The sequence below is a fragment of the Dermochelys coriacea genome, chromosome 1, assembly GCF_009764565.3.
Source record: "Dermochelys coriacea isolate rDerCor1 chromosome 1, rDerCor1.pri.v4, whole genome shotgun sequence".
Classification (NCBI taxonomy): Eukaryota; Metazoa; Chordata; order Testudines; family Dermochelyidae; genus Dermochelys; species Dermochelys coriacea.
Genome location: NC_050068.2, coordinates 264,775,852 through 264,803,842, shown reverse-complemented (window position 1 = coordinate 264,803,842; position 27,991 = coordinate 264,775,852). Strand labels below are relative to the sequence as shown.

The window sequence follows — 27,991 nt, the reverse complement described above, 5'->3', positions numbered from 1 at the left end:
AGAAGCATAGCACAAGTTTGAAATACAGACAATATAAAGCCAATACTTTATATACAAAAATGATACATGCATACAGATAGACTAATCATAACCAGCAAATCATAATCTTTCCATAGATACCTTTCTTGACCTCATTTGTAAAAGATTTGGTGCCACTACCAGACCTTGGTTGCAACAATGATCTATACGGTCACAAATCATGTCAATAACGTCACAACTTGGTTAGTGAAATCTATGTATAAATCTTACATACAGTTTAGTAAGTGTGCTGTGCTTCTTAACAGTCTACTCAGAGGCTAAATCTCATACCCTGGAGTCACTCCAGACAGCTTAACAGTTGCCTTTGTGTAAAAGGACACAGCTCAGATTGTGGGATCCTTGCAGTGGTAAATCTGACTCAGCTGGGGCTTAACAGTGCAAGATGCTCACAACCCCTGCTGGGGTGGTATCTGGTCAATGTACCCCCCAAAAGGTGTTTCTAGTGGTCTATGACACCTCTGGTATTATCCTAGTGATCGGTAGAGGTGACTTGTGAGTTCAGGAAACACATTTTTAGACAATAGAATTTACTTCTGCAAGAGATAAGAATAACCATGGAACCTCACTGCTTTCAGAATTAGAGGCAAAACTAATTTTTTTCTCTCAATAAATTTATATATATATATACACACACACACACACACACAAAAGGTCAAGCAACAAAATCCCTGCTTAGAATAAAAATATCAAGGGTTTTTTTAGAAGCTGATGCAGTTTTTCTTTTCACATAGACCTGACATGCAAGTTTCCCCATCTTGTTGGTAAAGATAGACCCCTCCATTTGACCATGTAAGGGATGGTCATCCATAAGAGCTGGATCAAAATTCTCTGGTTGTGAGATTGACTGCTGTAAGCTGTACTTGACAGCAACCTTCAGCACTACCTCAGGAATGGATCCTCAAATCCATATGCACATTTTGCTTCTAAATGTTTGTGTTATTAAAATAAAAGTTGGAGGATACAATCTGACTGTTTCAAGCAATATATTATATGATATGTATTAATAGGGCAATGGTACATTGTAATCAAAAGGAGCTGTGGGTATTAGTGGATGCAGGGTTTTGACTGGATAAACCCCTTTCTAGTAAAATAAATTACTTTGGTTTTTACAAGATGAAACGCATGAAATGTTTCTATAAATCATATTTCAGAGAAATGAAACAAGATGCAAACTTTGTTTTCTCACTTAACTGTTTAGATAACAATGGTTCCTATTTCATTCTTATTTGAAAACCACATACCTGAACTATGGAACTACTTCTCTAGTACCGTAAGTATCTTTGCTATTGAGGGAACTCTATTCAATGTGATCTTTCCTGTCTCTAGTACATTCCCAGTTGTTTTCTTCAGGAAATGAGTCTGTCCATCTCTATGCTCAGCAAAACTGTGAGTTGTAGATCCCAGTCACGGGGTGAGGAAAAAATGTGGGTTGTTAAATGCTTTCCATTCCCTTTGGAACCCACAAATGCCCGTCATGCGTACCTCCCTAGGCCCAGGGCTCTCCTGGGTTTTTCAGGTGGCTCTGAGGACAGAAGACACTCGGGTATCATGTAATGGGTGCCAAGACAGACAGAGGGTGAAACCCAGAAAGCAGCGACAGAAAGCCTCTCAGGTTTCTGCCAGGTCTCAGAGTGGTACACCAGCTCCAAGTAAATGGTTTGTTGTGAGACTACCTACACCTTTAACCCAAAGGCTCTTTTAAGAGCCATCCATTTTCTCACCCAAAGAGCTTTGATATCAGTAATTGCTGTTGCTTGTGTTTTGCAAACTCCAACAAAGCATATTTTAAAAATATTAATGTGCTTTAGTCTCAGCAACTTGTGAAAGTATTTTTTCATTGCATATGCTCCCTATATCGTGGGGGACTAATTTCGCTCTAGTAAATGTGGCATTAAGTCAATTTAAACTACATTGGGATTTCAAATTTTAATGAAAAATGTCAGTGTCCCTCACCCCGTCCCAGCCAATAGTTCGGTGAGGTGTCCTGTACTGTCCTCCCTAAGAAATATAAAATATGGCTAAACGGTTTGTCCAGTAATACAATACTTGAAATTTTACGAGATGACACGGTTCAGTATACTATTTTACTGAAGAATAATCCTAGAGGTTCGACTAAAAAGTTTTGGCTCCATTAATATAATCCTTATCTGCTTATTCAAAATTTATCAATCCTATCTGCCTGAAGGATAGTTGGTTGCCTCATTGTTTCTATCATTCTTTAAGTTCCTGTAAGTAAAACTCAAATGCTTTCTCCTCTCTCCCGTCCGCCCCACCCCGTCTCCCGTTTCTGAATAATCTTGCTATTTGGGACTGTTAACATAACTTTGAACATTTGTTAATTTTTATATTTATTTATGGGGGGTGTTACAGCGCCTTTCAGCGGGAATGCAGTGGCTTTTAAAAGAGCTTTTGGGTCATCTGGAAGTTGCAGAAGATGGCTGAGCTGAGCAGCCTGTAAACCTCTCGCCACGGATACGCCGGCGTAACTGGATGCCCGTGAGCAGGATGGTGACTCTCTTGGTGTGAACAGCACACAGGTTAAAGTTAGGTTTCCGAGTAGCAGCCGTGTTAGTCTGTATCCGCAAAAAGAAAAGGAGGACTTGTGACACCTTAGAGACTAACACATTTATTTGAGCATAATGCATCCGATGAACTGAGCAGTAGCTCACGAATGCTTATGCTTAAATTTGTTAGTCTTTAAGGTGCCACAAGTCCTCCTCATCTTTTTGAGGTTGAAGTTAGTAGCTTCAAAGAGCCCCACCAAGTAGGCTTCGCTGGCCTCCTGTCAGGCCATAACGGCCGAGCTCTGGAAGCACAGATCGAAAGCGGTCTCCACAAGCTGGCCGCTTCCCTGAAATTCAGGCTCCTAGAACCACCCCCGAACCGCGCTCGTCTGCTGCCCCCGGCTACTCCGTCTACAAAACCGCCTTCCCTTTTCTGCCACCTCGGTGCATATTTATTTCTTCTATTATAGCAGAGGCTCCGTGTCTCGCTATTTTTCTTTCAGAACGACCAATTCATTAATCAATGTCATTCCTGCTCTTTCTCTTACAGCTGAACACCCCTCACGCCCATCAATCCTCGGAGATAAGAAAGGGGCCGGAATAATAGAAATCGTTGACCCACAGAATGGGCTGAAAACTCTCTCGATCCTCGTTGTATTTTGTGTTTTAATTTGCGGTTATTTAGAGGGTGGCACAATTACCCTTCAGTAATTATTCAAGCCTCCTGTTTATCATTCACATCCCCCACCTCAAAAATTGGCGGCTTGTTTATAGGTCACTTTTAGCCAGGTTGAGAATAAAGGTTTCCACGTGATCAATCTGTTGAAAAGTAAAATAGAAAATACTTTGACTACCCTACCCCTTTGTTACACGATGGTGTTTCAAAATTCAATAGAAAACCCGGCAAAAGACGCTTTTACGCTCAATGAGTATTCAAAACCCCACCTATAGAAGTTTATGTAGTTCTAAGTGTTTTCAGGGGAAATGCCCCGGAAGGTTATTAACCAATCCTTTAGCAGCGCGGGATTTTCAAACTAACCAATGGGTAAATCTCGTTCTCAATAGACAAATAGAAAAGAGACTTTGGTCACTAAATCATCCAGTTGCTCCCTTCCCTGTTCCCTAATTTGCTATCCTCGTCTTCACCCCTTGGAGACCGGAGCTGATTGTGCGTTCCAGGAATAGCCAAAAAAGGAAGCTTTCTCGCAGGGCATGGAAAGAGCTCTGCTCTCCTTCCCGGGCAGATTCTGCCCCTTATGAGATTGCTGCCGGAGGAAATGGCTAAACAGACTGCTCCAAAGGCCACCTCCAATTAATGGGTGTCTTAAGAAGAGTATTTCGAACCCCCCAATCCTCGTTAAAGGGTTTTAATACTTTTCTTTAAATATATTACTTGAATATATAGCAAATGAAATAAAGGCTATAACTAAACAGTAATCAAGCTTTTGCTCTCCTGAGCCTTCTTATAATTAATGACTTGTTCTCCAAGTATCTTCTTCCCCCGCCCCTCATATGTGCCATGGAGCTAGAGAACATAAACACGGCTGTTTGCATACAATGTTTCTTACTGGTCAACATTTACTGCCTAGTAAAATAACATGATTAAGTAGTATGTGTAGTTTTCTTTGGTAGGACAATACATATTTATAATTTAGCAGGTAGAATAAAAACCTATAACAGTTCTTATCATGAAAGTGGAGGTGGCTCTTGGAAGACCTTTTGAGTTAAAATTTTGGTCATTCCTAGGGGAAAGAAAACTACCTTTATTTGCTGATTCAGTAGAATGCATCTCGGAGCATAGACCACATCCATGGTAGTCACAGTCTTCCACTCGGCATGTTCAGGGTAAGTAACAGCATAACGCATCACATTCTCCAAGAAAACCTTTAGCACCTGTAAGGATGTTTCAGGATCAACAACCAGGCCCACAAGTTACCTTATGTACCTAGCAAATCAGACAGCCACTACTTGCTGTAGCAGATGACGACAGCTAATTCTAAATTCAGAACCAACGAACAGGTTTATTTCAGCAGATGTACATAATATCACACCCCAGTGATCAATTGGGGGTGAGTAGCCAATCCATTTGCTACATCTACACACATACAAAATGCTGTACAGAAACAAAGGCAAAGACTTAAGTCTCAGCACACTCTTTATATATCCAAAATGACACCTGTTTATCTATCCCTCCCCGAGTTGTTGTATTATAATAATTAATAATATTTATGATCATCTATAAAATTCCACAGTACACAACAGATTATATATCATGTTTTTCTACTGACTAGCAATAACAAAGCTATTCATCTCATTTAACACATTAAGTTTCCTTCTTTTTTTTTTTTTCCCTGGTCATGTTTGGCAGGTGTCTTCTTTGTCCTGTACCCAAGTTAGGGACATTTGAAAAACTGAATAACAGGATATTTAGTAAGTCAAGAAGGCTTTGTTTGTGCTCCTTCCCAAAAGGTTTATCCAAAGGTCTTATTAACCAAACAAGGCCAACATTTATATGACATATGCATTTACTTATATATTAGCCAATATAGGATTCATTAAATATACTTAGGCCCTTATCATCTTACGTAAGGTAGTTCCCCTTCCCTTCCTTACAGTACCCAAAAGTCTCCTCATAGATCAGTCCCGAAATATGCTTCATGCCCCCAGGGTTTGCCAGGCAATGAATAGCCTGCTTCATAATATCCTAGAAAATACTGCAAAGCTCCTTCTGTTCCAGTGGCATTTAGCACCACTTTCCTCAAGTCCCTTACCACCTTTGCCATGAAAACATCTTCAAATTACTTACTAGCTACATATTACAATGTGTACAAAGAGATGGCAATGTGAGTGGAGGAAGTCTGTGTGTAGACCCTGGGAAATGGCCTGAATGAAGATTGGAAAAGGGAAAATTAGTCTTTTTCATCCTCCCTTTGCCTCCACTACTTGCTGCTGTCTGTATGATGCTGATGATCGATTTACAGGGAAAGAAGTGGGTTATTGGATCTTCTCATTTTCTTCACTCTCCCATCCACACTATTTCGAGTCCCCAAGACTTGAGTTTAAAAAATCATTTCTATAATAATTCCTCATTTTTGTATGCTGAGTCATATTATTAAGTCCTACTTAACTATAAAGACAATGAAATGCCACATTTTTGGACAATACCAGTCGCTTCTGAGAGTTGCTGAAAATAAAAGCCCCTTTCAAAGTGAATTTTATTTTGTTTTCCATATTCCAAATGTGGTATTTTCATTTCTGGACGGTCTTCCGATAAAAGTGATTTCCATCTGTGGCTTTTTGTTTGTTTGTTTCAAAATGTTTGTCTGATTTTGTAGTATCCAGCAAAATCTAACCAATCAGATTTCCTGATTTATCATCTTTTTCCTGCCTTGTCCCTAACTTTGCATTTAGCAAAGTGGGCACATGAAAGACACATTTCTTTCATTCAAAGAAAGAACCGGGGTCATCTTAGAATGCTGATCGCTACTTAGCTTGTCTATATTTGTTTACTAAAATATTAAATTCATTCATTTGGTGATCTAAAGTAATGTTCCTTTTGTAGTACATGCAATAGTGTGAGTGTTGATTTGAATAAGGGCAGAAATTATCACTCAGAAAACTAGACTCCTTTCCTATTCCAAAATAAGGAACTCATTTGTCTAATTTATAGCCAGAAATAACTGTTTTATGTTGAGAAATGGTGAACTTCTGAATTTTTTATATAAACATTGGGAACAATACTTAGAAATTGATGTTATATACACTCATATCACACACAGAATCAATACAATGCAATTTTACTTTAAGTCTGCAGTTCTTTAGAAATCATGGGTAAAACTGATCAGAAGAGGTTTTCAGAAATTGTGAAGAAATCCATCACCCTTTCCCATTTCTTATCCTCTTCTGCCTTTTGATGGATATTGTTTTTCAAGATGAAGAATTTTTAAATGCTATAACATTTCAATATTTACTACTATTGACACACAAACAACATAACTAATAAAATAATTATAAATATTGTTCATTTCCGTCAGTTTTACTTCAGGATTACTTATAGCTTGAAGAGCAGATTATTTTTTCCAGCACAGGGAAAGCTGTAGAATTTGCCAGTAGACACTCAGCTTTCTCCATTGAGTATGGACAAAGAGGATCTCAAGTAACAGGCACACCTGTAAACATATCTAAAATATTACCTCTGTATTAACACAATAAATGGGAACTGAATATTAAACATTGTCAAAGTTCAATCAGATACCCCTGGTGTATTAATATAGCTGTTTCTGTCTGTAGCTAGAGCAGACACAGTGCTAGTATTAATTACCAATCAAAGCAGGATAATCCATCTGTTGGTGCAGCCTCAGCTTCTCAACCTCCTCCTACAAGCTCCTGAAATTCAGTTGTGTATGCTCGACCTATCACGTTTTACCAATATCAACTGGATCTCTGACCGCATTTCCAGTTTCCACTGCAAATTTAAGATCGCCTCCTTCGATAGCATTTGCATCTTCTTCAAGTTCATGTTTTTTCTCTGCTTCTCTACTTTTCCATTCTGATATGTTTCTGTAGATGCAGGCAGCTATTTTGGCTGGGCCTTATTGAGGCATGTGCTAGCTGATCATATTTAGCTCTGCCTGCAAGGACTTTTTTATTTACTTCTTTTTGTCACCAGGAAGAGATAAGAATGTGTTATAAAAAGTAACAGTGTGATTTTTAAAGTGTGGAATAATAATAATACTATTACTCTACTAGCAAGTAATTACTCTAGTAATCTACTAGAATAGTATTACACAGAGTCCATTCCCAGTGCTGTGACTGGACAATTGAATTTAAAATTCAAAATAGTATTTCACCAAGCTTGTGAGGACTTATATTAGATCAATTGCCTTTCACTAATATTTTTTCCCATCCATCATGGGACCTTTCCCATGATAACTTCAGAATGTCATCATATCCAATTAATTCCAGAATTTCAGGGAATGTTGAAGTCACCAATGGACGGAATCCAATTAACTTTGGGGGGAATGAAATACTGAAAAAGGGGAAATGGGGGACACATGTAGATGCTGTCATCTATTAATGGCACTTATTAACACCTTGCAGAATAACAATACTTCTGCTCATCCTCCCAATAGATTTTAACATATTGATACCCTGAATGACAGAAGAGAAATAATTGTTCACCTTACTAGGAGCTGTGGGGCAGATAGTCAGAGGGAGAGAGGAGGCTTCATTCGTTCCTTCCTTCTTAAAGACTGTTCCAAGTAGGGAATAGAGAGTACTAGGGGGTAGGATCCACAAAAGGATCTAGCTATTACAAGGCTGAATGTCACATCACCTGACTTTTAGGCACCTAGACAATCACAGGAACGACATTATGATCCAGAAAGACAAGTTAGGTTCCTAGGTTCTCTATAAACTGAATGGGGAGAGAGAGGCCCCTAAAAAATGAAATGCATAAAAGCCAGCACACTTGGTGGTAAACCACGTAAGATACCAAAGGGAACTGCCAACAAGATGGAGGAGTTAAGCCCTTCCCATCTCTTAAAGTTAGGCATCTAAGTCCAGGCTGTAAGAAGGTACCTAGCTCTGCTAATGATCCACAAAGGGGAACCAGCTTGGAGTCATATCGCTTAGGCCCCTAATTTGTTTCTTGATGCCAAGAGTTAGATGACAGCCTTGCTCCATGTGAAACGGCCAGAGGATTAGACACTGCCCAGGCTATAGATTTTAGCCCAGGGGTTAGCACCCTCACCCAGGATGTGGGAGACCTAAATTCAACTCTCCCTCTCTGTCAGAAATGATTTGAAGAAGGGTTTCCCACCTCTCAGGAAGGTTCACTAAACACTTAGCTATAGGATGCACTAATGTGGAACTCCTTCAGTCTCTCCTATGGAAGTTGCTCCCCTGTGGATAAACAAAAGAGAAATTAGAGCTGGGAGCCCTAGCCACTGGAGTACAGAGTCATTCAGTCTTTTGCTTTCTGTCTTGCTTACCCAGAGACTATTTAAGTATGTCTCCACAGTGTATGGTCATTGATCCAGGGAGAGCAAGAGCATGACTCTGTAGTCCAGTGGTTAGGGCACCATCCTTAGAGGTAGAAACCCTGGGTCTAGTCCCCTACCTTAATCACTTTTTCATTATTTCTGCACAGTAGAACACCTTCCACGAGGAGAGACTGAGGAGCCCCACTTACTTTGAAGTTTTTTCTTTATTATATAAACCACAATATGTGGTCGGGAGAATGAGGTGATAAATTAATGAACCATGTGATAACTTAATTTACTGTCTTCCTTTGTCTCACCAGCTGTCCACAAACAGCCTATTCTTAACCACTTCACCTACTCTGTGTAAACCAGAGCTGCAAGATGTTATCATCTCTTGACCCTTATCCTAAGGTCTCCCTTTAAAACATCACCTACACTTAATCTCACCCTATAGTGCAGTCACATATACTACCACACTGCTACAAATCCTCATGGAGAGATTCAGGCCTTATCTACACTGGCAAGTTTCTGCACAGTAAAGCAGCCTTCTGCGTTGTAACTTCCGAGATGTACACACTGCCAAGCCACATAGTACGCAGAAACTGTGCAGTTGCAGCTCTGTGAAAAAAACACCGGGACAAGAGGCGTACAGCTTTCTGCGCCGGGGCTACAGCGCTGCGGTGCTAGTGTAGACACCCTAGTCGATTACAGCACTGTGATTGGCCTCTGAGAAGTGTTCCACAATGCCTGTTCTCACCTCTCTGGTCATTGATTTGAACTCTACTGCCTTGCCCTCAGGTGACCAACCGTGAGCCCCACACCTTACATTCCTTGGGAATTTTGAAATTCCCCTTCTTCTTTGCTTGGTGATGCGTGCAATGGTCTCAGCACATCGCTCCTAGCACCAGGTGATCCCCCTCTTGGAGCACTGCCAAGGTCCTGGACCTCATCAGCATTTGGGGAAAGGAGGTTGTCCAGTACCAGCTTCACTCCAGCCATAGGAATTATGATACCTATGGCAGATTTCACGATGCATGACAGAAGGGGGTTATGACTGGGACACACTGCAGTGCAGGGTCAAAGTGAAGGAGCCGTGGAACACCTACCACAAGGCGCGGGAGGCAAACTGCCGCTCCAGTGCTGTGCCTGCGAGCTGCCGGTTCTACAAAGAGCTGGATGCAATACTCAGTGGTGACCCACCTCCACTGCGAAGGCCACTGTGTATACTTCGGTGGCTCGCGTACCAGTCGAGAGTGGACCGAGCCAGGAGGAGGAAGTCTTGGAGGAGGATGTGGAGGGGGAGGGGAACCCAGAGGCAGAGGACGACTTGGACGTCAGAGATGCATGCAGCTAGGAGCTCTTCTCTACAAAGGATGAGGCTAGCCAGTCACAGCAGTCAGATCTTGGCGAAGCACAAACAGGAGAGGAGACCCCTGGAAAAATCCATACCCCTGAGTGATGCAGTTAAACAGACCTAACCCCTGGTGTAGCCCAATAACCTAGCTACTGCCTCTGGAGAGGTGGAATACCTATGCCAATGGAAGTAGACCCTCCTGTCAGCATAAGTAGCTTCTTGACTGAAGTGCTACAGTGGCACAACTGCACCAATGCAGCTGCACTGCTGCAGTGTGTTGTAAGTGTAGGCAAACCCACAGAGAATGCAGCTGCTATTTGTGCCTGCTTACTGCAGTGGTGCCAGCCAAAGTCATTGCAAGGTGGCATGGGGAAATGTCCTACTGCAGAGGATTTACTGCAAATACTGCAGAAATAGAAGGCAGCCATCCCTAGAAACTTTCAGGAAAGGATTGAAGAGCAATTCCATGAAAGTTTAATTGAGATCTCTCAGATGGATAAAGAGACATCCCTGTGTACAATGACAAAATGTGCCACATACCTACCCACATCCTGCCTAATTCAATAAGGGAAATGAAAAGCAGATGCCAACTCTACTTCTGTTTCTTATCCTGCTACCTCTTCTCATACAGCAAAACAATGAAAAGTTCATACGTTTGTCTCATTAACTTGGGGCTGAGCCGGGTGCCATCTTTTAAATTAAGCATAGTAAGGGAAAATGCATAGGCACTCTAACCTGAGGTCTCTTCCCCTTCATCGGGTATCTCTGTGCTAGACTGTTGAGACTGGGTAGATTATGGCAGAGTTGTGAACAGGTCCTGGGCTGTGGCATAGCTGGAGTCCCCTGCCACATCTCTTCCCTCTTCTTTGCTGTTCACAGTAAGCATGACATACAGCTCATTGTAAAAGCAGCAGGCCAATAGCTCAACACTAGATCGATTTTGCACTCCCTGGCCTTGTGGTATACATGGCAGAATTCCTTTGCTTTCATACAGCACTGCTGCTGAACCTTGTCATGTCCTTTAGCCTGTATCCTCATGTTCAGAGATATACATTTTTCTAGGGCTGACCCATAGCTGTGCTTGCATAGCCTCTTCTCCCCACAGGCCTAGAAAATCAAATACTTCCCATCTATACCCGGCAGAAGCACATCTAGAAAGTGGAGCAGGCATCGCTGGTTGGGCAGTTGCACTCAACAAGGGAGAGCTGTTAGATGTCGTGGTCAAGGTGTGCAATCAGAAAAAGGCATTTCAAAAATATGTGGCAGGTGGGTTTGTGTGGTTGTGGGTGGGGATCTCCCATTTCTGACCCCTGGGCAGTGGAGTTAAAAATAGTGACCAGAGCCATCTCAAGGAACTGGGCATTGTGAGACAGCTGCTGGAGGATTGTTAGAGTCAACACACGTCATGCAATGTCTACACTTGGGAATTGGTCAACTTCAATAGGTCAGCCAGGCTCCAGGCTCTTAGGGGAAGTGATTTACTATGTTGCCATAGTGGAGTGTTATGTTGCCCAGAGACAAATTTGAGTGTAGACTCATGCACAAATAGGTTGACTTAAGGTGATTTATGATGAGCTAAATTTGTAGTGTCGATCAGGCCTGAATTGCAAGCATAAGATTAAGATCCTGCTTTCTCTTAAATTCTGCTATTCTTTTGTCTTTTTGCTGATTTGCATCTTGAAATAAAGGGATCTGAAAAGCTAGAAAACATATTTCCCCCCACCATCACCACTAGACCACCCCTCCCAAAACATGCATAAAAGAAAGTGATTTAATTTAAAAAAAAAAAACAAAAAAGTACTATGTTTAATTGAAAACCCTTCCTCCCTTCTCCAATACAAGAGGGTAGTAGAGATGGGTGCATGAAGGATGATTGCTTTGTGTAAGAGGTGGGGGGAGGAGTGAAAAACTTGAAGGTGAGAGACCTAGTGGGGCCAAATTGAAGTATCTCTTTATGATAAAGATGGGGACACAGTCTCTGCACCAAGCAGTCAATATTTTAAAGGATTCCACAACCCCGATGCGTTGGCTCACAGGGGTACTTAAGCAGCATTATCATGGGGCACCTCAGAGCAACCATACTTTAATGCACAGACATTTCTCATCATTGCTCCATCCCTAAACCTCCAAAAAGTTTTCATTGATAACTATTTTTCAGTCCTGTCTTTTTAGAGTGTAGGTTCTGGGGCAGAGATAATCTCCTGTTCTATATTGGAACAGTACCGAGAACAATGGGATCTGATGCCGGTTGGGGTCTTCTACACCTTCAGCTTTTTAGAGGAGGCTTTTGCTCCAGGAGCAGAGACAGCAGCAGCAGTTCTGACATACTAGCAGAAGTTTTCTATAATTAATTCTTCACCCATATTCAAAGCTGAGGAATCGGGCTTGTGTTGTTTCTTTTCTACCTCAATTTGCACTGTACAGATTAATTCGAATCCCTGCCTTGCTACACAGATTTGGAGAAAACCCTTTAAAGAAGATTCCATTGTAGTTGAAATTTTATTTCTAACCTTATGGATTTCATTTCCATGGAAAAAACACATGGTTCTTCTGTCTCTGGTTCATCTTTAAGTGTCTCCAACAGGAAGCTGCACTGAATAAAAATACTGTTTCCCCTTCACTCAGTTGTATGATGAGATGATTCTGTGGCAGATATTGTACAAAAGTACAGGTTTTTAACTCAAAAAAAGATACTGAGCAAGGAGAAAAGTCCTTTCTAGCTCGCAGCGAACCAATCACAGAGCAGCTCTAGCTGTATAATAAACAGGCATCAGCTGTCCTTTCCCTCCCTTCTTCTCGCTCCACCTTAGTATGTAGGAAACTGTGCTAAAAAGCAACAGGAGGCAGCGAAACCTCTTCAAAAAGGCTCAGGCAGTTAGAGGGTACGATGTGGTGAAAAGCAACAACCATATCAAGCTGAGACTCAGGAGCCTGGTGACCCAGGGCATCTTGGTCCAGATCAAAGGCTCTAGCCTCTGGCTCTTTTAAATTTAACAAGGAGAGGAAGGAAACCAAAGAAAAGGCGCAGAAGAAAAAAAGTCAGTGGCAAAACCTTAGAAACCAAATGCCAAAAACTGTAGCCCTGGAAGAGAGTTTGGGGGCCAAGAATACAGAAGCTGCACCTGTTAAGAAAGCAGCCAGGAGTCCCCTCCAAAAAGCTGCCAAGCTAAACAAGGCAGCTATGAGCCTAACCGCCAAGCCTACGCCAAGGAAACCTAAAGCAGGAAAACGGCAGCACCGAAGCAGTGAAATTACTGATAAGGCTCTTCCCATGCAAATAAACCCAACGACTATTTTAAGAGCCACCCATCCGACCGTAGCCAAAAGGAGCTGAAACAACAGGTTAATCTAACATGCTGGTTCTTTCCATAAAAGACAAACATTTCCTTCTCTTTACTTAATCTGGGGAAGGAGGAACAAAATACTTATTGACGTGTGCCACTGTGAATGAATGTGAAACGCTCCCAGAAAGTGTTTTGTTCCTTTCTTACCTTAATTGTTCAACCTACGATAGAAATCTGTTTTATGAAAACTTTTTAACTTGCCAAGCAATCTACAACAGACTAGTCTTGGAGTCCAATAGCCTCTGTATGGTGTTGTGCTCTCAATTTGAAAAAACCCGCGTCGTGAAAGGATTGGCTAGTGACAACTACCACCGTTAATTCCCTTCAAGAGACAATTACAGACACTCCTTTACCATTTTCGTTATTAGTTTAATACAGCTCCGTTAATATCCTAATTTTCGCCCAATGCTACAAGTATTAATTATTTCACAAAGAAAATAAACTTATTTTATGTTAATCGGTTCTTTCCTAAATTAAGAGAAAGCGAAAGATAACAGCTCTTTTTTGATTTTGTCAGTGGCTCTGAAGAGAGCCTTTGCGATGGTTTTTAGACTAACGATTTCCGTTTCTTCTTGGTTGTTTTTACTTACGCTTCGCCTTGTGACTCTCAGTTTTCTTAGGCAGCAGAATGGCCTGGATACTGGGCAGGACACCCCCCTGAGCGATCGTGACTTTCCCCAGCAACTTATTGAGTTCCTCATCGTTACGGATGGCGAGGAATGATCCTAGATTTCTTGTCCCGAGCAGCGTTGCCAGCCAACTCGAGAATCTCAGCGGTCAGATACTCCAGCACGGCAGCCATATAGACCGGGGCTCCGGCCCCCACCCGCTCCGCATAATTACCTTTGCGAAGCAGGCGATGCACACGTCCTATGGGGAACTGGAGTCCAGCCCTCGAGGAGCGAGATTTCGCCTTAGCCCGCACCTTACCTCCCTGCTTTCCTGGACCGGACACGATCAGCACTTTCTAGAAATCAACTACAGTAATATACTTTCTCCAGAAAAAGAAATATATCAGGCCATTTAATTCCCAGCCCGCCCTGACCGCCTTTCTGTTTGCCGAGCTAAATGCTTTGTGATAGGCTGAAAGGAAGCTATTGTTTGAATAGCCAATAGTAACGCGAATCTAATTCTGACCAATGATAAAGTTCCATGTGACCTTCATGAAGAATCATGCGTCTCACATGCGACAGATAATTAGGAAAGAGAATAGTCATTGCCACAAGATGTCCATAAACAGGCACCCGCCAGAGTTTGTATGCATGTTGTTGAGCTGAGTGGAGACAGAAACATACACAAAAAAGATAGAAGGCATTGAGAAGTAAAAGTAAAGTAGGTACTCAGGGCCGGCCTTACCCGTACGCAAAGCACACAGCTACATAGGGCACCAGGACATCTGGGGCACCAAATGTCCTGGTGCCCTGCGTACTGCTCCAGCTCCAGCTCAGGCTCTTCCCCCGGCCCCGCCCCTGAAGATTGCAGCCAGGCCCGACCCTGCACTCACCCCGTGGTAAGTGAAGCGACCCGGCTCCAGCCTGCTCCACTCCCCTGGCTCGCCGCCGACGAGTGCTGGGGGGCGGTTCTCCCCTGCTTTCAAGTCTGGGAGCCAGGGGAGCGGAGCAGCCTGGGGCCCCGGGCGGGAGCGGGGGGGAGATGGCCCCAGGGCTCGGCGGGACCCCACCCCAGGGCTCCGCGGGAGAGGGTGGGCTGACTGGCTGGCCGACCCCAGTCCTCCGCAGACGGGGGGCTGGCCACCTCCTGTGGGAAGGGGAGTGACCCGGCCCCAGCCTGCTCCGCTCCCCTGGCTCCCAGACTTGCGGGGAGGGAGGAATCCCCCCGCTCTCCCGGGCCGCATGGCTGGGAGCCAGGGGAGCGGAGCAAGCTGGGACCGAGTCGCTCCACTTCCCCCCGTGGAGGCCTGCCCCCCCCCGCACCAAAATAGCTAGGGACGGCCCAGTAGGTGCTATCAACATGCCTGAGCCATTGAAATCTACTCCTGCTCCTAAGAAAGGTTCTAAGAAAGCTTACCAGACCTACTAAATAGATTGCCAATCGCTCTCCCATCGAGTCCCATATTCTACTAGAAGGAGAAGCGTAAGGTAAATCGATCGGAGAGTTTCTTCCACTGACCCAAGGTGATGTAGACACCACAATAAGTCAACCTAAGATAGGTCGACTCCAGCTACGTTATTCCACTTAGGTCCACTTAACCCCATAGTGTAGGCCTGCTCCTACAACTAAACCCTGGTCTACACTGGAGGAGGCATTGATCTAAGTTATGCAACTTCAGCTATGTGAATAAGTAGCTGAAGATAATGTACTTAGATCAACTTACCGTGTTGTTTCCACCGTGGTGAGTCGACTGGTGCTGCTCCCCCTGTCGACTGTTTGCACCTCTCGAGGTGCTGGAGTACAGGAGTCCACCAGAGGTGATAAATCGATCCCCGCTGGATTGATCGCTGCGCTCCTATGGGGATTAGTGAAGACATACCCTTAGAAGAAGGGCAATAAGCACAGAAAGACAAGGAAATAAAGTTATTCAATTTAGGTGTATAAAGTACTCAAATAGGTTCATCCACACACCAGCATCTCCTCCAATACTATGGGTATAATGAACCCTTTTGTAAGTGACATCTTTGAGCGTATTGCTGGAGAAGCGTCTCATCTGGTGCATTACAACAAGAGCTGTAATCGCTTCCAGGGAGATCCATACTGCTGTAAGAGTCTCCTGCTGTGAGGCGAGCTGGCCAAACATGATGTTTCTGAGGTCATACTTGTCTCCACTTACCTGGAGATCAGTGTGTGGAGATCCAGCCACCGGGAGTTGATTTAGTTGGTCTAGTGAACACCACCGAATCAACAGCAGATTGCTCTCCAGTAGACCCCTGTACTCTACCCCGTCAAGAAGAGTAAGGTAAGTCCACGGCAGAGTTTCTCCCATCAACACCCCTCTCTCCCCCCCGTTGGTGTAGACCCCACGGTAACTGGACCTAAGGTATGCAAGCGTAAGGTACGTTGACACAAGAGTTTCTCCTGTCGATCCAACGGGGTGTAGACACCACAAAAGGTTGATCTAATCTATGTCGAGTCCAGCTATGTTATTCACATAGCCAGAGTTGCATACCTTAGGTCCACTGAGCCTGGTTGTGTTGACCTGTTGTCATCAAGTACACCAGTTCTAAGTAAATAGTTTCTGAGAAGTCTATCTAAATCTGTAACCCAAAGGCTTTTTTAAGGGCTGGTCTACACTACGGGGGGGACGGAGTGGATCGATCTAAGTTATGCAACTTCAGCTATGTGAATAACGTAGCTGAAGTCAACGTACTTAGATCTACTTACCACCATGTCTTCACTGCGGTGTGTCAACGGGAGACTCTCTCCCATCGATTCCCCTTGTGCTTATTATTAAGGTAGCGTACCAGAGAACACTAGAGCGATTGATGGTCAATTTATCCTGTTTAATGTAGACACAGCAGTATAGGCATGATAAATTGACCCCTACTGGATCGATCGCTGCCCATTGCTCTGGCCGATAATGTAGACAAGCCGCCATCCACCTTTTCATTCAACGAGCAGAACATCACTTATTACTATCGCTTATGTTTTTCAAACTGCATCCAGTGGCTTGAAAGTAAATAATTATCATAATTAATAATACACAGCAAGGAAGCTTTACAAAACTCTAGTCTCAGGCAAGCTGTTTGTAAATTTCTCTATTCCCACACCATACCTAGAGAGAGAGTGAGCCTGATTCCTCTTTGCTACTAGTAAATAAGCACTTGAAGTGTCATAGTATTCTAGAAGATATAGGTTTCTTATCTATCATATAAAGTGATTAATACCCCCAAACTGCTGAAATGAAGGTATGATTAAACTGGTATTCACCTAAAATTCATTCAACATATCAGAATAGCACTTATAGAAAGCAAATTTAAACTGCTGGAATCTCACTGGGCTTACTAACTAAAAATCTTAGAAACTATAACCCAAATCTCTTGTTTCTCCCCATCCTTCCTCTGTCCCTGAAGAGAGTCCTTAGAAAGTGCAGTTGAATAAAACCAACTCCTTTCTTACATCAAGTAATTTCCCTATTTTCTTCTGTATTTTAAACACAGTTTTTTCAACTTATCCATAAATTTAATTAATTTGTGAACATGTTTGTGAAATTAGAGAAGGGGTATCTGTTCTGAGGAACTTTCAGTAAATTGGAATTTAAAACAAAATATGCACAGGAACCGGGATTAGATCTGACTATGGAATCACATTGACACAATTATTCTATTAATTTATATTATGAAACCCTTTAAATTACTAAATCTCCAGGATGCTAATCTATTTATCTGCCATGTGCAGAGAAGTTTTGTTATCTTTAAGTATCTATGTTGGTTAATTTCTTTTACCCTTTTACTTTAGGGGCTGAGAAGAGGCGCTCATAAGTCTTTTATAGTGTTATAAAAGCTATAGCTTAACTGAATGTGTCCACTGAAGTTTCAGCTCATTGGAGCTGGAGTTCTCCCTTAAAAGAACTTTTGTATTTGTAGATATATAGATATGGATAATCCTGGATGAACTTTAACCTCCGAAACTGTAAAGAGTGTAACCCTGATCTTTCAGGATATAAACCACATCCATAGCTGTTAAGGTCTTTCTTTTTACTGGCTTGGGAGAATCACCTTCTCTGGATACATTTTCTACACTCAGCAGGTCTCCTCATAGAGGAGACAAGCTGTACATTTCATGGCTCATCAAATGAGGCAGTGGGTGGCCGGTTTACTGATTCCTGGATCATCTTTTGGAGCCTTTTTCTGTGATGTCGAGAGTCATGTTTACTAAGTACCTTTCCTCCTTTACCACATGCAAACATTTTCTAAGATGTCTTCAGTAATAAATAACATTTATTAATAAAAGGATGTTAACTGCTGGCTTGAATGGCTCTTTTATACACTGATCCTTCTGATTGAAAACTGACATGGGATACTGGGGAAGTGAGGGAGTAGAAGAAGAGAATGTATTTAATGATTCTCTAGCTCCTTAAAGCTACATATTAAATACAGTATGGTTCTTTTGAGAAAGGAGAAATTCACAATGGAAATAAAATCCCTGTTTTTTGTTATTTTAGTAATTAAATATTGCAACTTGTGATAAGCAAGAACAGCTACCAAGAGGGATTTTACCTCTAACTGGCTGGCTGTCCATCAAAGGGAGCTACTTCTCCCCCCCTCACAACTAATTACTATTAGTCCTCCCCTCTGTCAGATTTTAGGTTTTAAGGAGGGCCTGAAGAGAGTAAACAGATATTCCAGGAGGTGTGCATGCCACTCGGTCGGAGAGGAAGAACTGTAGGATATCACTATCTTAAAATATGCAAATTAAAGCACCAAATTAAATGAGAAGGAAGAGATTCTTCTATGCATTGGAATCCTGCAGTTTATTACCCTCCTGGTAATTACCCAATGCTGGGCATTGGGGCTCATGATGATTGTTTGTACTCAAGAAGAGGAAGCTGAATAATGTTCATGATCATAGATTTGGTTAGTTTGAAAGTAAAAATTAAATCCCCCACCACCAATATGTATAGCAGAAGAAACGACAAAGAAATACGGGAGAGTGCATGCTGTAGAGTGAAAGTGTTTGTTTAAAAAAAAAAAATCAGAGGAAACTACGAAAGGGGCCACTCAGGGAAGCGCAGGGTTCATGTAGCAGGCCCATGAGCTTCACTTTGAGGAATCAACAAGGGAGGGATGGGGCATATTTCTCTACGCACAGAGCGGGCTTTTCAATTTTTCAAATTGCCCAATTACATTTGCCTCCTTTCGTGTACCGGCGTATCCGGGCTGAGGGGGCAGAGAAGAGTCCAACCATCTTCTGGGCAATTTGAGAAACAAAGAAACACTAAAACAACCCCCAGGCTCTTCCAAAAGCCACTACAGTCACACTGAAAGGAGCTTTATGTTTTTATAGCTTGAACACAAGATTTTTTTGGAGGTGCGGACTTATTTGTTGTGAAATATTTCTCTTATAAAGCTTCAAACTTGACTTCATTTTGAACTTCCACAAATGTAATTCAAAACAGAAGCCCCGACGCCCGTTTGCAGTAATGCATTATTTCCTTAAAAAAAAAATAAGAATACAATAAACAAGGTCTTTCACTGGGAGCAATTAACAGCACGAAGCAGTGCTGATCAACTTCAATTTATAATAGCACTGCTTTGGGGCACTGACGTAACCTTTTAGTTTTATCTGTAGACTTGTACATTTAAATTTGCAATGGAATTATGCAATTTCTAAAATGAGCAAAACAATAAATAAAAGGGACTAGATAGCTTAAATAGCAAATTACTTGTGTTTAGGCGTGTTGATGGTAATGAATTATAAATGTAAGATTAATCATAAAAGGTAGATAGCTGGAGAATGAACATTAGGATTAGTAAACTACCTCCTGCTTTTAATAAAATGTGTTAATATTTAGTCCGCAATTTTCACTGGAAAAAAGCGTTAAGACAAGTTCCGTACTTAGCAAAAGGGACGGTATGAACATGTTAAAGCTCCTTTCAGTGTGAATGTAGTGGCTCTTAAAAGAGCCTTTGGGTCGTTTAGAGTAGTTTTCGTTACTGGAAGATGATGGGCAGCCTTTAAGCCCTCTCACCGCGGATACGCCGGGCTAACTGGATGTCCTTGGGCATGATGGTGACTCTCTTGGCGTGAATAGCACACAGGTTGGTGTCCTCAAAGAGCCCCACCAAGTAGGCTTCGCTGGCCTCCTGCAGGGCCATAACGGCCGAGCTCTGGAAGCGCAAGTCGGTCTTGAAGTCCTGGGCGATTTCACGGACGAGGCGCTGGAAGGGCAGCTTGCGGATGAGCAGCTCAGTGGATTTCTGGTAGCGGCGGATCTCTCGCAGGGCCACGGTGCCGGGTCGATAGCGATGGGGTTTCTTCACTCCCCCAGTGGCAGGAGCGCTCTTCCGGGCAGCTTTAGTGGCCAGCTGCTTACGGGGGGCTTTGCCGCCGGTGGATTTACGAGCTGTCTGCTTGGTCCGGGCCATATTAACGCACCTAACCTCTGTGAAAAAGACACTGAGCCGGAAAGAACGGATTGAAATGAATAAGAGCTGTACGTCTCGGGCGGTATTTATAACTAAATTCTCTTTTCTGATTGGCCGTTTCGAAGAAGCCAAATGTCATTGGACAATATGAAAATTTGAAAAGCCCGCCTTCTTCATAGTGAAATCCCCCGCGGTTTCTTGCTTTTCAAACTGACTTTCAACTGATCCTTGACCTAGTGACCAGTTTCCTAGCTCGCTATCACACATCTGCCACAGCGGGGTTTGGGGTTTTTTGTGTGGGTGGCTCGGGGCTCTGACGATATCATTTTCAAAGTGATCGAATCTGTATCTCTGAACGTTATTGCCGCTTCCTTTCTTCAAAATAAGAGAACAGCGCCAGCAGCGCTCCCGGAGATAGGGGAGAGCTTTTAAATCCCGTGATCCGTTGAACGCATGAAAATCTCTTTGTTCTGGTTCTTTTTTTGTGTTTTAATTTGCTGCTTTTAAAGCGATACGAATGCCTTATATTTTTCTTCCTTTCAGACAGAGGCACCTTATAAAGGATGTGTTTATTCTGCTTATGTCCTGCTTTATAACCTCACTTGTGATTGTGAAAAGAGAAGTTTTATAATAACCAGGCGCAATATTTACATACTGAAATCAAGTTATTATTTAGTTTTCTAATAACTTGTCTCCAAAGAATCATCCCCCCCCCCCCCCAAAAAAAAAGCAGGCTATGTATGTTCAATATCTGGCTTTAAGGAGTAGGAGTATCATTAAATAAACTTTCACCCGTTCCTCTGCCCCACCCCACCAATTGAAAAAATATCAACTCAGTTTTCAAGCAGGTCGAATATATTGTAGGCGCGATATTCAAGCCAGCAGCCCATAGTCATTTTATTATTACTGAAGATGTCTAATAAAATGTTTGAACGTAGTAAAGGAGAAAATGATCATAGTAAAAGTGGACTTAAGTATAACAGAAAAATTCCTCGAGATAATATTTAGGTATTACCGACCTTCTATTACCGCGTTTGCTGTCGGAGTGAAATGTATCTCTGGTCTCATCTATGAGGATGATCCTCGATTATGTCATTTACGCTGAGACCAGGAAAAGAAAGACTTTGACAGCCACAAGCTGGGTTTATGTCCTGAAATATCGAGCCCAACTCTTTATGCGTTTGGAGGTTAAAGCTCATCCAGGGTATTTAAAGGGCCAGCTCCAACTCCTGCTAATTAACTGAAACTTCATTGTCCTCTTTAGTTTGTATTGTAGCTTTTTCAAGACTACAAAATGTCTACTAGTTTCTCGGCCATGAAAGCAAAAAGGCAGTGGAACTGACCATTTTAGATAATATACCATAACCAAACTTTCTGTACCCCTCCAGCTAAACAGGTGAGAATGGATCAAAGTGAAATCCTAGAGGATTACTACCCAAGGGTTCTATAGTGTAAAGTAATAGAATAATAACTGTGTTGCTATGACTGTAATCAGATCTGATCCTGGTTCCTATGTGCGTTTTGTTTAAAATTCGGTTTCAACAAACTTCTTCAGAATAGCTAACCTATCTGTAATTCTATAAATCTATACACTGGCCAAATGAAAGTTTAAGGAGTTTACAGCTAAGTAGGGGGAAAGCACTTTGAAAATAAAAGAAAAACTTGTTTTTTTTTAATGTCTTGATGTAAGAAATTGACAATTGGTTTAATTCAAGGGCTAAAAAGTTTTCAGGGGAGATGGAAGGGAGGAATGAGAGATTGGGGAGAGTGACAAAAATGATTAGTTTGAAAACCCAGTGAGATCCAGAAAATTAAAAATCAATTTTATACATAATGAACCCTATTGGACTTGACAAGTCACCCCCTCATGTCTTGTCTCACTATTGATCAAAGTTAGATCTGCATTACCATTGGCTGATCAGACAATCACATCTTTTTAGCCTATCGAAAATCATTTAACTGCCCAAGGATTAATAGTATGGGATGGTGGTGAGAGCACTGCATTTTTTTTGTACTTTTCCTTCTCTAGATAGCTGTTAGTGCGACTTACACTGTGGGGCCAGGAAAAGCAGGGAAATAACATAGTTTAAGGCCAAGTTTTCCTTCTGCTGAGATTTTCTGAGTGAACCCTGAAGCATAAACCAGACCAGGGTAAAGTCTTCAAACTTACCAGCAAGTGGGACGCCAGCAACCACTTCTTCACTGGGGGCAGCTTCACCATTTCACCGACTGGCGGTTCATCCACCGTGCCCAGCTCAACTGCGTCCCACTCAACGGAGCCGTCCGCCACGGGAACCAAGACAAGCGTTGCAGAAAATGCGGCTACTCCAACGAGACCCTGCCCCACGTCCTGTGCAGCTGCAAGCCCCACTCCAGAGCCTGGCAGCTGCGCCACAACGCCATCTAGAACCGCCTGGTGAAAGCCATCGCACCGTGCCTGGGGGAGGTCACCGTGAATTCCACCATCCCCGGGACGGACAGCCAGTTGTGACCTGACGTGGTAGTCACTGACGAGGACCGGAAAAAGATCATCCTCATCGACATCACGGTCTCCTTCGAGAACAGGACCCCGGCCTTCTGCAAATCCCGAGCTTGTAAGCTGGAAAAATACGCCCCCCCTAGCTGACACCCTGAGAGCGAAGGGCTACGAGGTGCAGATGGATGCCTTGATTGTCGGAGCCCTGGGCGCTTGGGACCCCTGCAACGAGCATGTGCTGCGGACCTGCGGGATCGGTCGACGGTATGCACGGCTCATACGGCGCCTCATGGTCTCAGACAGAATCCGATAGTCCAGGGACATCTAAATCGAACACATCACCGGCCACTGACAGTACCAGGAGGTGTGAACCGGTACAACATCGTGCATCAACTATGGGAAAGGGACTGAGAGACTTTTTTTTTCATTGGACCATATGAACTGACCAAAGTTAATGAGTTCCTGGATACCAGGAAGCTCTTCTCCTTTTCATGATGGATATTTAATTGGGTATTCTCTGATATGGGCACTTGTTCATTCAGTTTTTTATGTCTTTCCATATGATATATTCATTAGCTTTCCTCCAACCAATGTTATGTAACAATACTCAGACCCATTTATACATTTATCCAGATTTTTATCATTTGATTTTCATTTCACATTCTATATTATTATAAATCATTAGCATAACATCAACATTACTCAGCCTTAAACTAACAAAATGTAACCCTTATTTTCTACCATTCAGCAATTTTCTTCGTATTTTAATATTCTGATTCAGTATATGTGGATCATCCTAAATTATTCATTAATATAAATTATTTTTATTTGAGTAGGAACTGCATGGGGAACAACATGACTTTAATGTCCACATATAACTTTTTCAAACGTGGGATTTCAGGGACTTTCTGCTTAAAGTTGAGCATCACACTTTCAAATCATTAAAAAGTATTGTCAGTAATTTTGCCTGTTCCACACAATGTATAACTAGTTCTTACATTCCTTCACCTGTAAAGCAAGATTAGAGCCATATTAACACAATGCAGGGAAAGACTAATATACAACAGCAGGCTTAAGGGTAGTCAATTGTATGAACCCACAAAATCTGTGGTTTTTCATGTTATAATCACATACTATTTTTTAAACAGAAAAACTGCCTCTTTCAGTCCCAGGATGGACTGTGCTCATGGAATAAACCAAGTTTGTGCAGTAAAGGAGTCTGTTGTCTGTAGAAGGCCTGAAACATTTATTCTGTGAGAGGAGGAGGGAGAAAGGGAGACCGATATATTTTGGTTTGCATCCCGTTTGGTCCTACCTGGCCCTTGAGCTCCCGGCCCCTCCCCTGCTGAACCCCCTCCCCTGCAGCCTCAGCTTGCCTTGCTGCCAACACCCTGGGCGGCGGGGCTGCAAGCTCCTGCCAGGTAGTGCAGTGACATGGCTGGCTCCGACCAGGCAGCACAGCTGCCACTCCTGCAGCTCTGAGAGACATGGTAAAGGGGGAGGGAGCAGGGGGGGATTGGCTAAGGGGCATGGGATTCCTGAGGGTGGTCAGGGGACAGGGGGTGGTTGGATGGGGAGGTGATTTTGGGGGTATGGTCAGGTGACAGGGAACAGAGGGGTGGGAAGGGGGTGCGTCCCTTGGGGGTGGTTAGAGGTGGGGCGCCCAAGAGGGGGCGTTCAGGAGACAAGGAGCACGGGGGGTTGGATGGATTGGGAGTTCTGAGAGGGGCAGTCAGGGGGCAAGAAGTGGGAGAGGGCAGATAGGGGGTAGGGGCCAGGCTGTTTGGGGAGACGCAGCCTTCCCTCCCCGGCCCGCCATACACCTTCGGAACCCCGATGTGGCCCTCAGGCCAAAAAGTTTGCCCACCCCTGATGTAAGGGCTCAGGAGAACACACAAAACTTAATTTGGCTCCAATCATATGTTACTTGATATATAACTTGCAATATATGCAAATAAGCGATTTAAAGTCCAGTATTATAGCTCTTTTACTGCAAGGTGGGTAGTTCGGAACACTTTCTGCAGTTAGAAATCCTCCAGGTGGAGAAATATTGGTGTCCTTGATCACAGTCTGTCTGGCTAGTTCCCTTGGAGGAAGCAGTCTTGCAGGCTGGAAATTTTGCAAAACTAATAGTGAGACAAGGATCTTCCAATTTTTTTTTAAGTGCACGGAAATAAGGAATGGCCTTGTGAGGTGATATTTCAGAGAGGGAAGATATTTAAAAAACACTTATGCTCATGACCTTGTAAACTGGAGTAATAGTAATAGGATGAAGTAATAGGATGAAGTGAGCTGTAGCTCACGAAAGCTTATGCTCTAATAAATTTGTTAGTCTCTAAGGTGCCACCGGTACTCCTTTTCTTTTTGCGAATACAGACTAACACGGCTGCTACTCTGAAACCAGTAATAGGATGAAATTTAATAGTGAGAAGGGTAAGGTTATGCATTTAGAGATTAATAACAAGAATTTTAGTTATAAGCTGGGGACGTATCAATTAGCAGTAACGGAGGAGGAGAAGGACATTGGAGTATTGGTTGATCATAGGATGACTATGAGCTGCCAATGTGATATGGCTGTGAAAAAAGCTAATGCGGTCTTGGGATGAATCAGGAAAGGTATTTCCAGTAGGGATAAGGAGGTTTTAGTACCGTTATACAAGGCACTGGTGAGACCTCACCTGGAATACTGTGTGCAGTTCTGGTCTCCCATGTTTAAAAAGGAGGAATTCAAACTGGAGCAGGTACAGAGAAGGGCTACTAGGATAATCCGAGGAATGGAAAACTTGTCTTATGAAAGGAGACTTAAGAAGCTTGGCTTGTTTAGCCTAACTAAAAGAAGGTTGAGGGGAGATATGATTGCTCTCTATAAATATATCAGAGGGATAAATACAGGAGAGGGAAAGAAATTATTTAAGCTCAGTACCAATGTGGACACAAGAACAAATGGATATAAACTGGCCACCAGGAAGTTTAGACTTGAAATTAGACAAAGGTTTCTAACCATCAGAGGAGTGAAGTTTTGGAATAGCCTTCCAAGGGAAGCAGTGGGGGCAAAAGATCTATCTGGCTTTAAGATTAGACTTGATAAGTTTATGGAGGAGATGGTATGATGGGATAACATGATTTTGGTAATTAATTGATCTGTAAATATTCATGGTAAATAGGCCTAATGTCCTGTGATGAGATATTAGATGGGTGGGATCTGAGTTACCCAGGAAAAAATTTTCTGTAGTATCTGGCTGGTGAATCTTGCCCAAATGCTCAGGGTTTAGCTGATCGCCATATTTGGGGTCGGGAAGGAATTTTCCTCCAGGACAGATTGGAAGAGGCCCTGGAGGTTTTTCGCCTTCCTCTGTAGCATGGGGCACGGGTCACTTGAGGGAGGATTCTCTGCTCCTTGAAGTCTTTAAACCACAATTTGAGGACTTCAATAGCTCAGATATAGGTGAGGTTTTTCGCAGGAGTGGCGGGTGAGATTCTGTGGTCTGCGTTGTGCAGGAGGTTGGACTAGATGATCAGAATGGTCCCTTCTGACCTTAGTATCTATGAATCTATGTAGTCCAAGAATCATGAATTTCACAGAACATGTCCGTGCTCCTGCCCCCAGAAGCCGTTTCCCCCAAAAAACAGTAAGTGCTAGGATGGTGGCGAGCCGGGAACTGCCTCATTTCTCTATTAAAAAGCAGGTTTTTCAAATTTTCAAAATATCCAATGACATATGGCTGCTTCCGATCAGCGAATCATAAAGGAGAATTTGCCTATAAATACCTCCTGTGAAAAACTAGCTAGTATTTTTTCCATTTTGTCTCTGATAGGTAAGATTGTGCATTGTTGAAAATGGCCAGTTCCAAGCAGACTGCCTGTAAATCCACCGGTGGCAAAGCGCCCCGTAAACAGCTGGCTACTAAAGCTGCCCAGAAGAGCGCGCCTGCTACCAGGAGAGTGAAAAAGCCTCATAGTTACCAACCCGGTACCGTAGCCCTGCGAGAGATCCACCGCTACCAGAAATCTTCTGAGCTGCTCATCCACAAGCTGCCTTTCCAGCACCCAGTGCATGAAATCGCCCAGGATTTCAAAACTGATTTGTGCTTCTAGAGCTCAGCCGTTATGGCCCTGCAGGAGGCCAGCAAAGCCTACTTGGTGGGGCTCTTTGAGGACACCAACCTGTGTGCTATTCACGCCAAGAGAGTCACCATCATGCCTAAAGACATCCAGTTAGCCTGGCGTATCCGTGGTGAGAGGGCTTAAAGGCTGCCCATCATCTTCCAGTAACGAAAACTACTCTAAAAGACCCAAAGGCTCTTTTAAGAGCCACTACATTCACACTGAAAGGAGCTGTAGCAAACCCATAACTTGCTTCCTCTATTTGTGTTGCTATTCAGCCTGAATACACACGAACCCGGCTACCACAGTTTTTATAGATTCCTTATGCAAATAACGACTCTCCTTGATGATTTACTATTGGGTGGACGCGCAAGAGACTTCTCCACCCGTACGTCAAATCCCACTATTGGTCAGAGTTAGATCCGCGTCACCATTGGCTGTTTAGATATTAAGGCCATTTCAGCCTATCAAAAAGCGTTTTTCTCTTCAAATAGAAAGGATATAAGGGTAGGGTGGTTGTGCCGATCATTCTTATTTCTATTTTACTTTTGTTAGCGTGAGTACTGTTTGAGGCGAATCTCAATCATGTCGGGCCGAGGAAAGCAGGGAGGTAAGGTGCGGGCTAAGGCGAAGTCTCGCTCCTCGCGGGCTGGGCTGCAGTTCCCGGTGGGCCGTGTGCACCGGCTGCTCCGCAAAGGCAATTATGCGGAGCGGGTGGGGGCTGGCGCCCCGGTCTATATGGCCGCGGTGCTGGAGTATCTGACCGCTGAGATTCTGGAGCTGGCCGGCAACGCGGCTCGGGACAACAAGAAAACCAGGATCATCCCCCGTCACCTGCAGCTCGCCATCCGAAACGACGAAGAGCTCAACAAGCTGTTGGGGAAAGTCACGATCGCTCAAGGGGGTGTCCTGCCCAACATCCAGGCCGTGCTGCTGCCCAAGAAAACCGAGAGCCACAAGGCCAAGAGCAAGTAAAACCCGACGAACAAGAAACCGGAATCTTTACTCCAAAAAACACACCAACCCAAAGGCTCTTTTCAGAGCCACTCACAAAAGTAAAAAAAAAGAACTGTTATCGCTCACTTCCATAATAGTAAACAATATGTTCATAGAAAATAGTTATGCTTTTACTGTTCTTTTGAA

At 43.2% G+C, this 27,991-nt stretch overlaps 2 protein-coding genes and 2 pseudogenes across 2 annotated transcripts; 2 read left to right on the top strand and 2 right to left on the bottom strand.

Annotated features, from left to right (window-relative positions):
- LOC119858012 lies at positions 1-16,609 on the bottom strand (annotated as a pseudogene).
- On the top strand, positions 14,693-27,964 carry LOC119851018 (histone H2A.J). The gene is made up of 2 exons (XM_038390155.2): positions 14,693-14,735; positions 27,404-27,964. The coding sequence occupies exon 2, from the start codon at positions 27,434-27,436 to the stop codon at positions 27,821-27,823; it is 390 nt and encodes a 129-aa protein (XP_038246083.1). The 5' UTR covers positions 14,693-14,735; positions 27,404-27,433; the 3' UTR covers positions 27,824-27,964.
- LOC119850990 (histone H3) lies at positions 18,290-20,329 on the bottom strand. The gene has a single exon (XM_043491020.1). The coding sequence runs from the start codon at positions 20,266-20,268 to the stop codon at positions 19,858-19,860; it is 411 nt and encodes a 136-aa protein (XP_043346955.1). The 5' UTR covers positions 20,269-20,329; the 3' UTR covers positions 18,290-19,857.
- LOC119850968 lies at positions 26,579-26,992 on the top strand (annotated as a pseudogene).
- Positions 27,965-27,991: the final 27 nt, after the last annotated feature.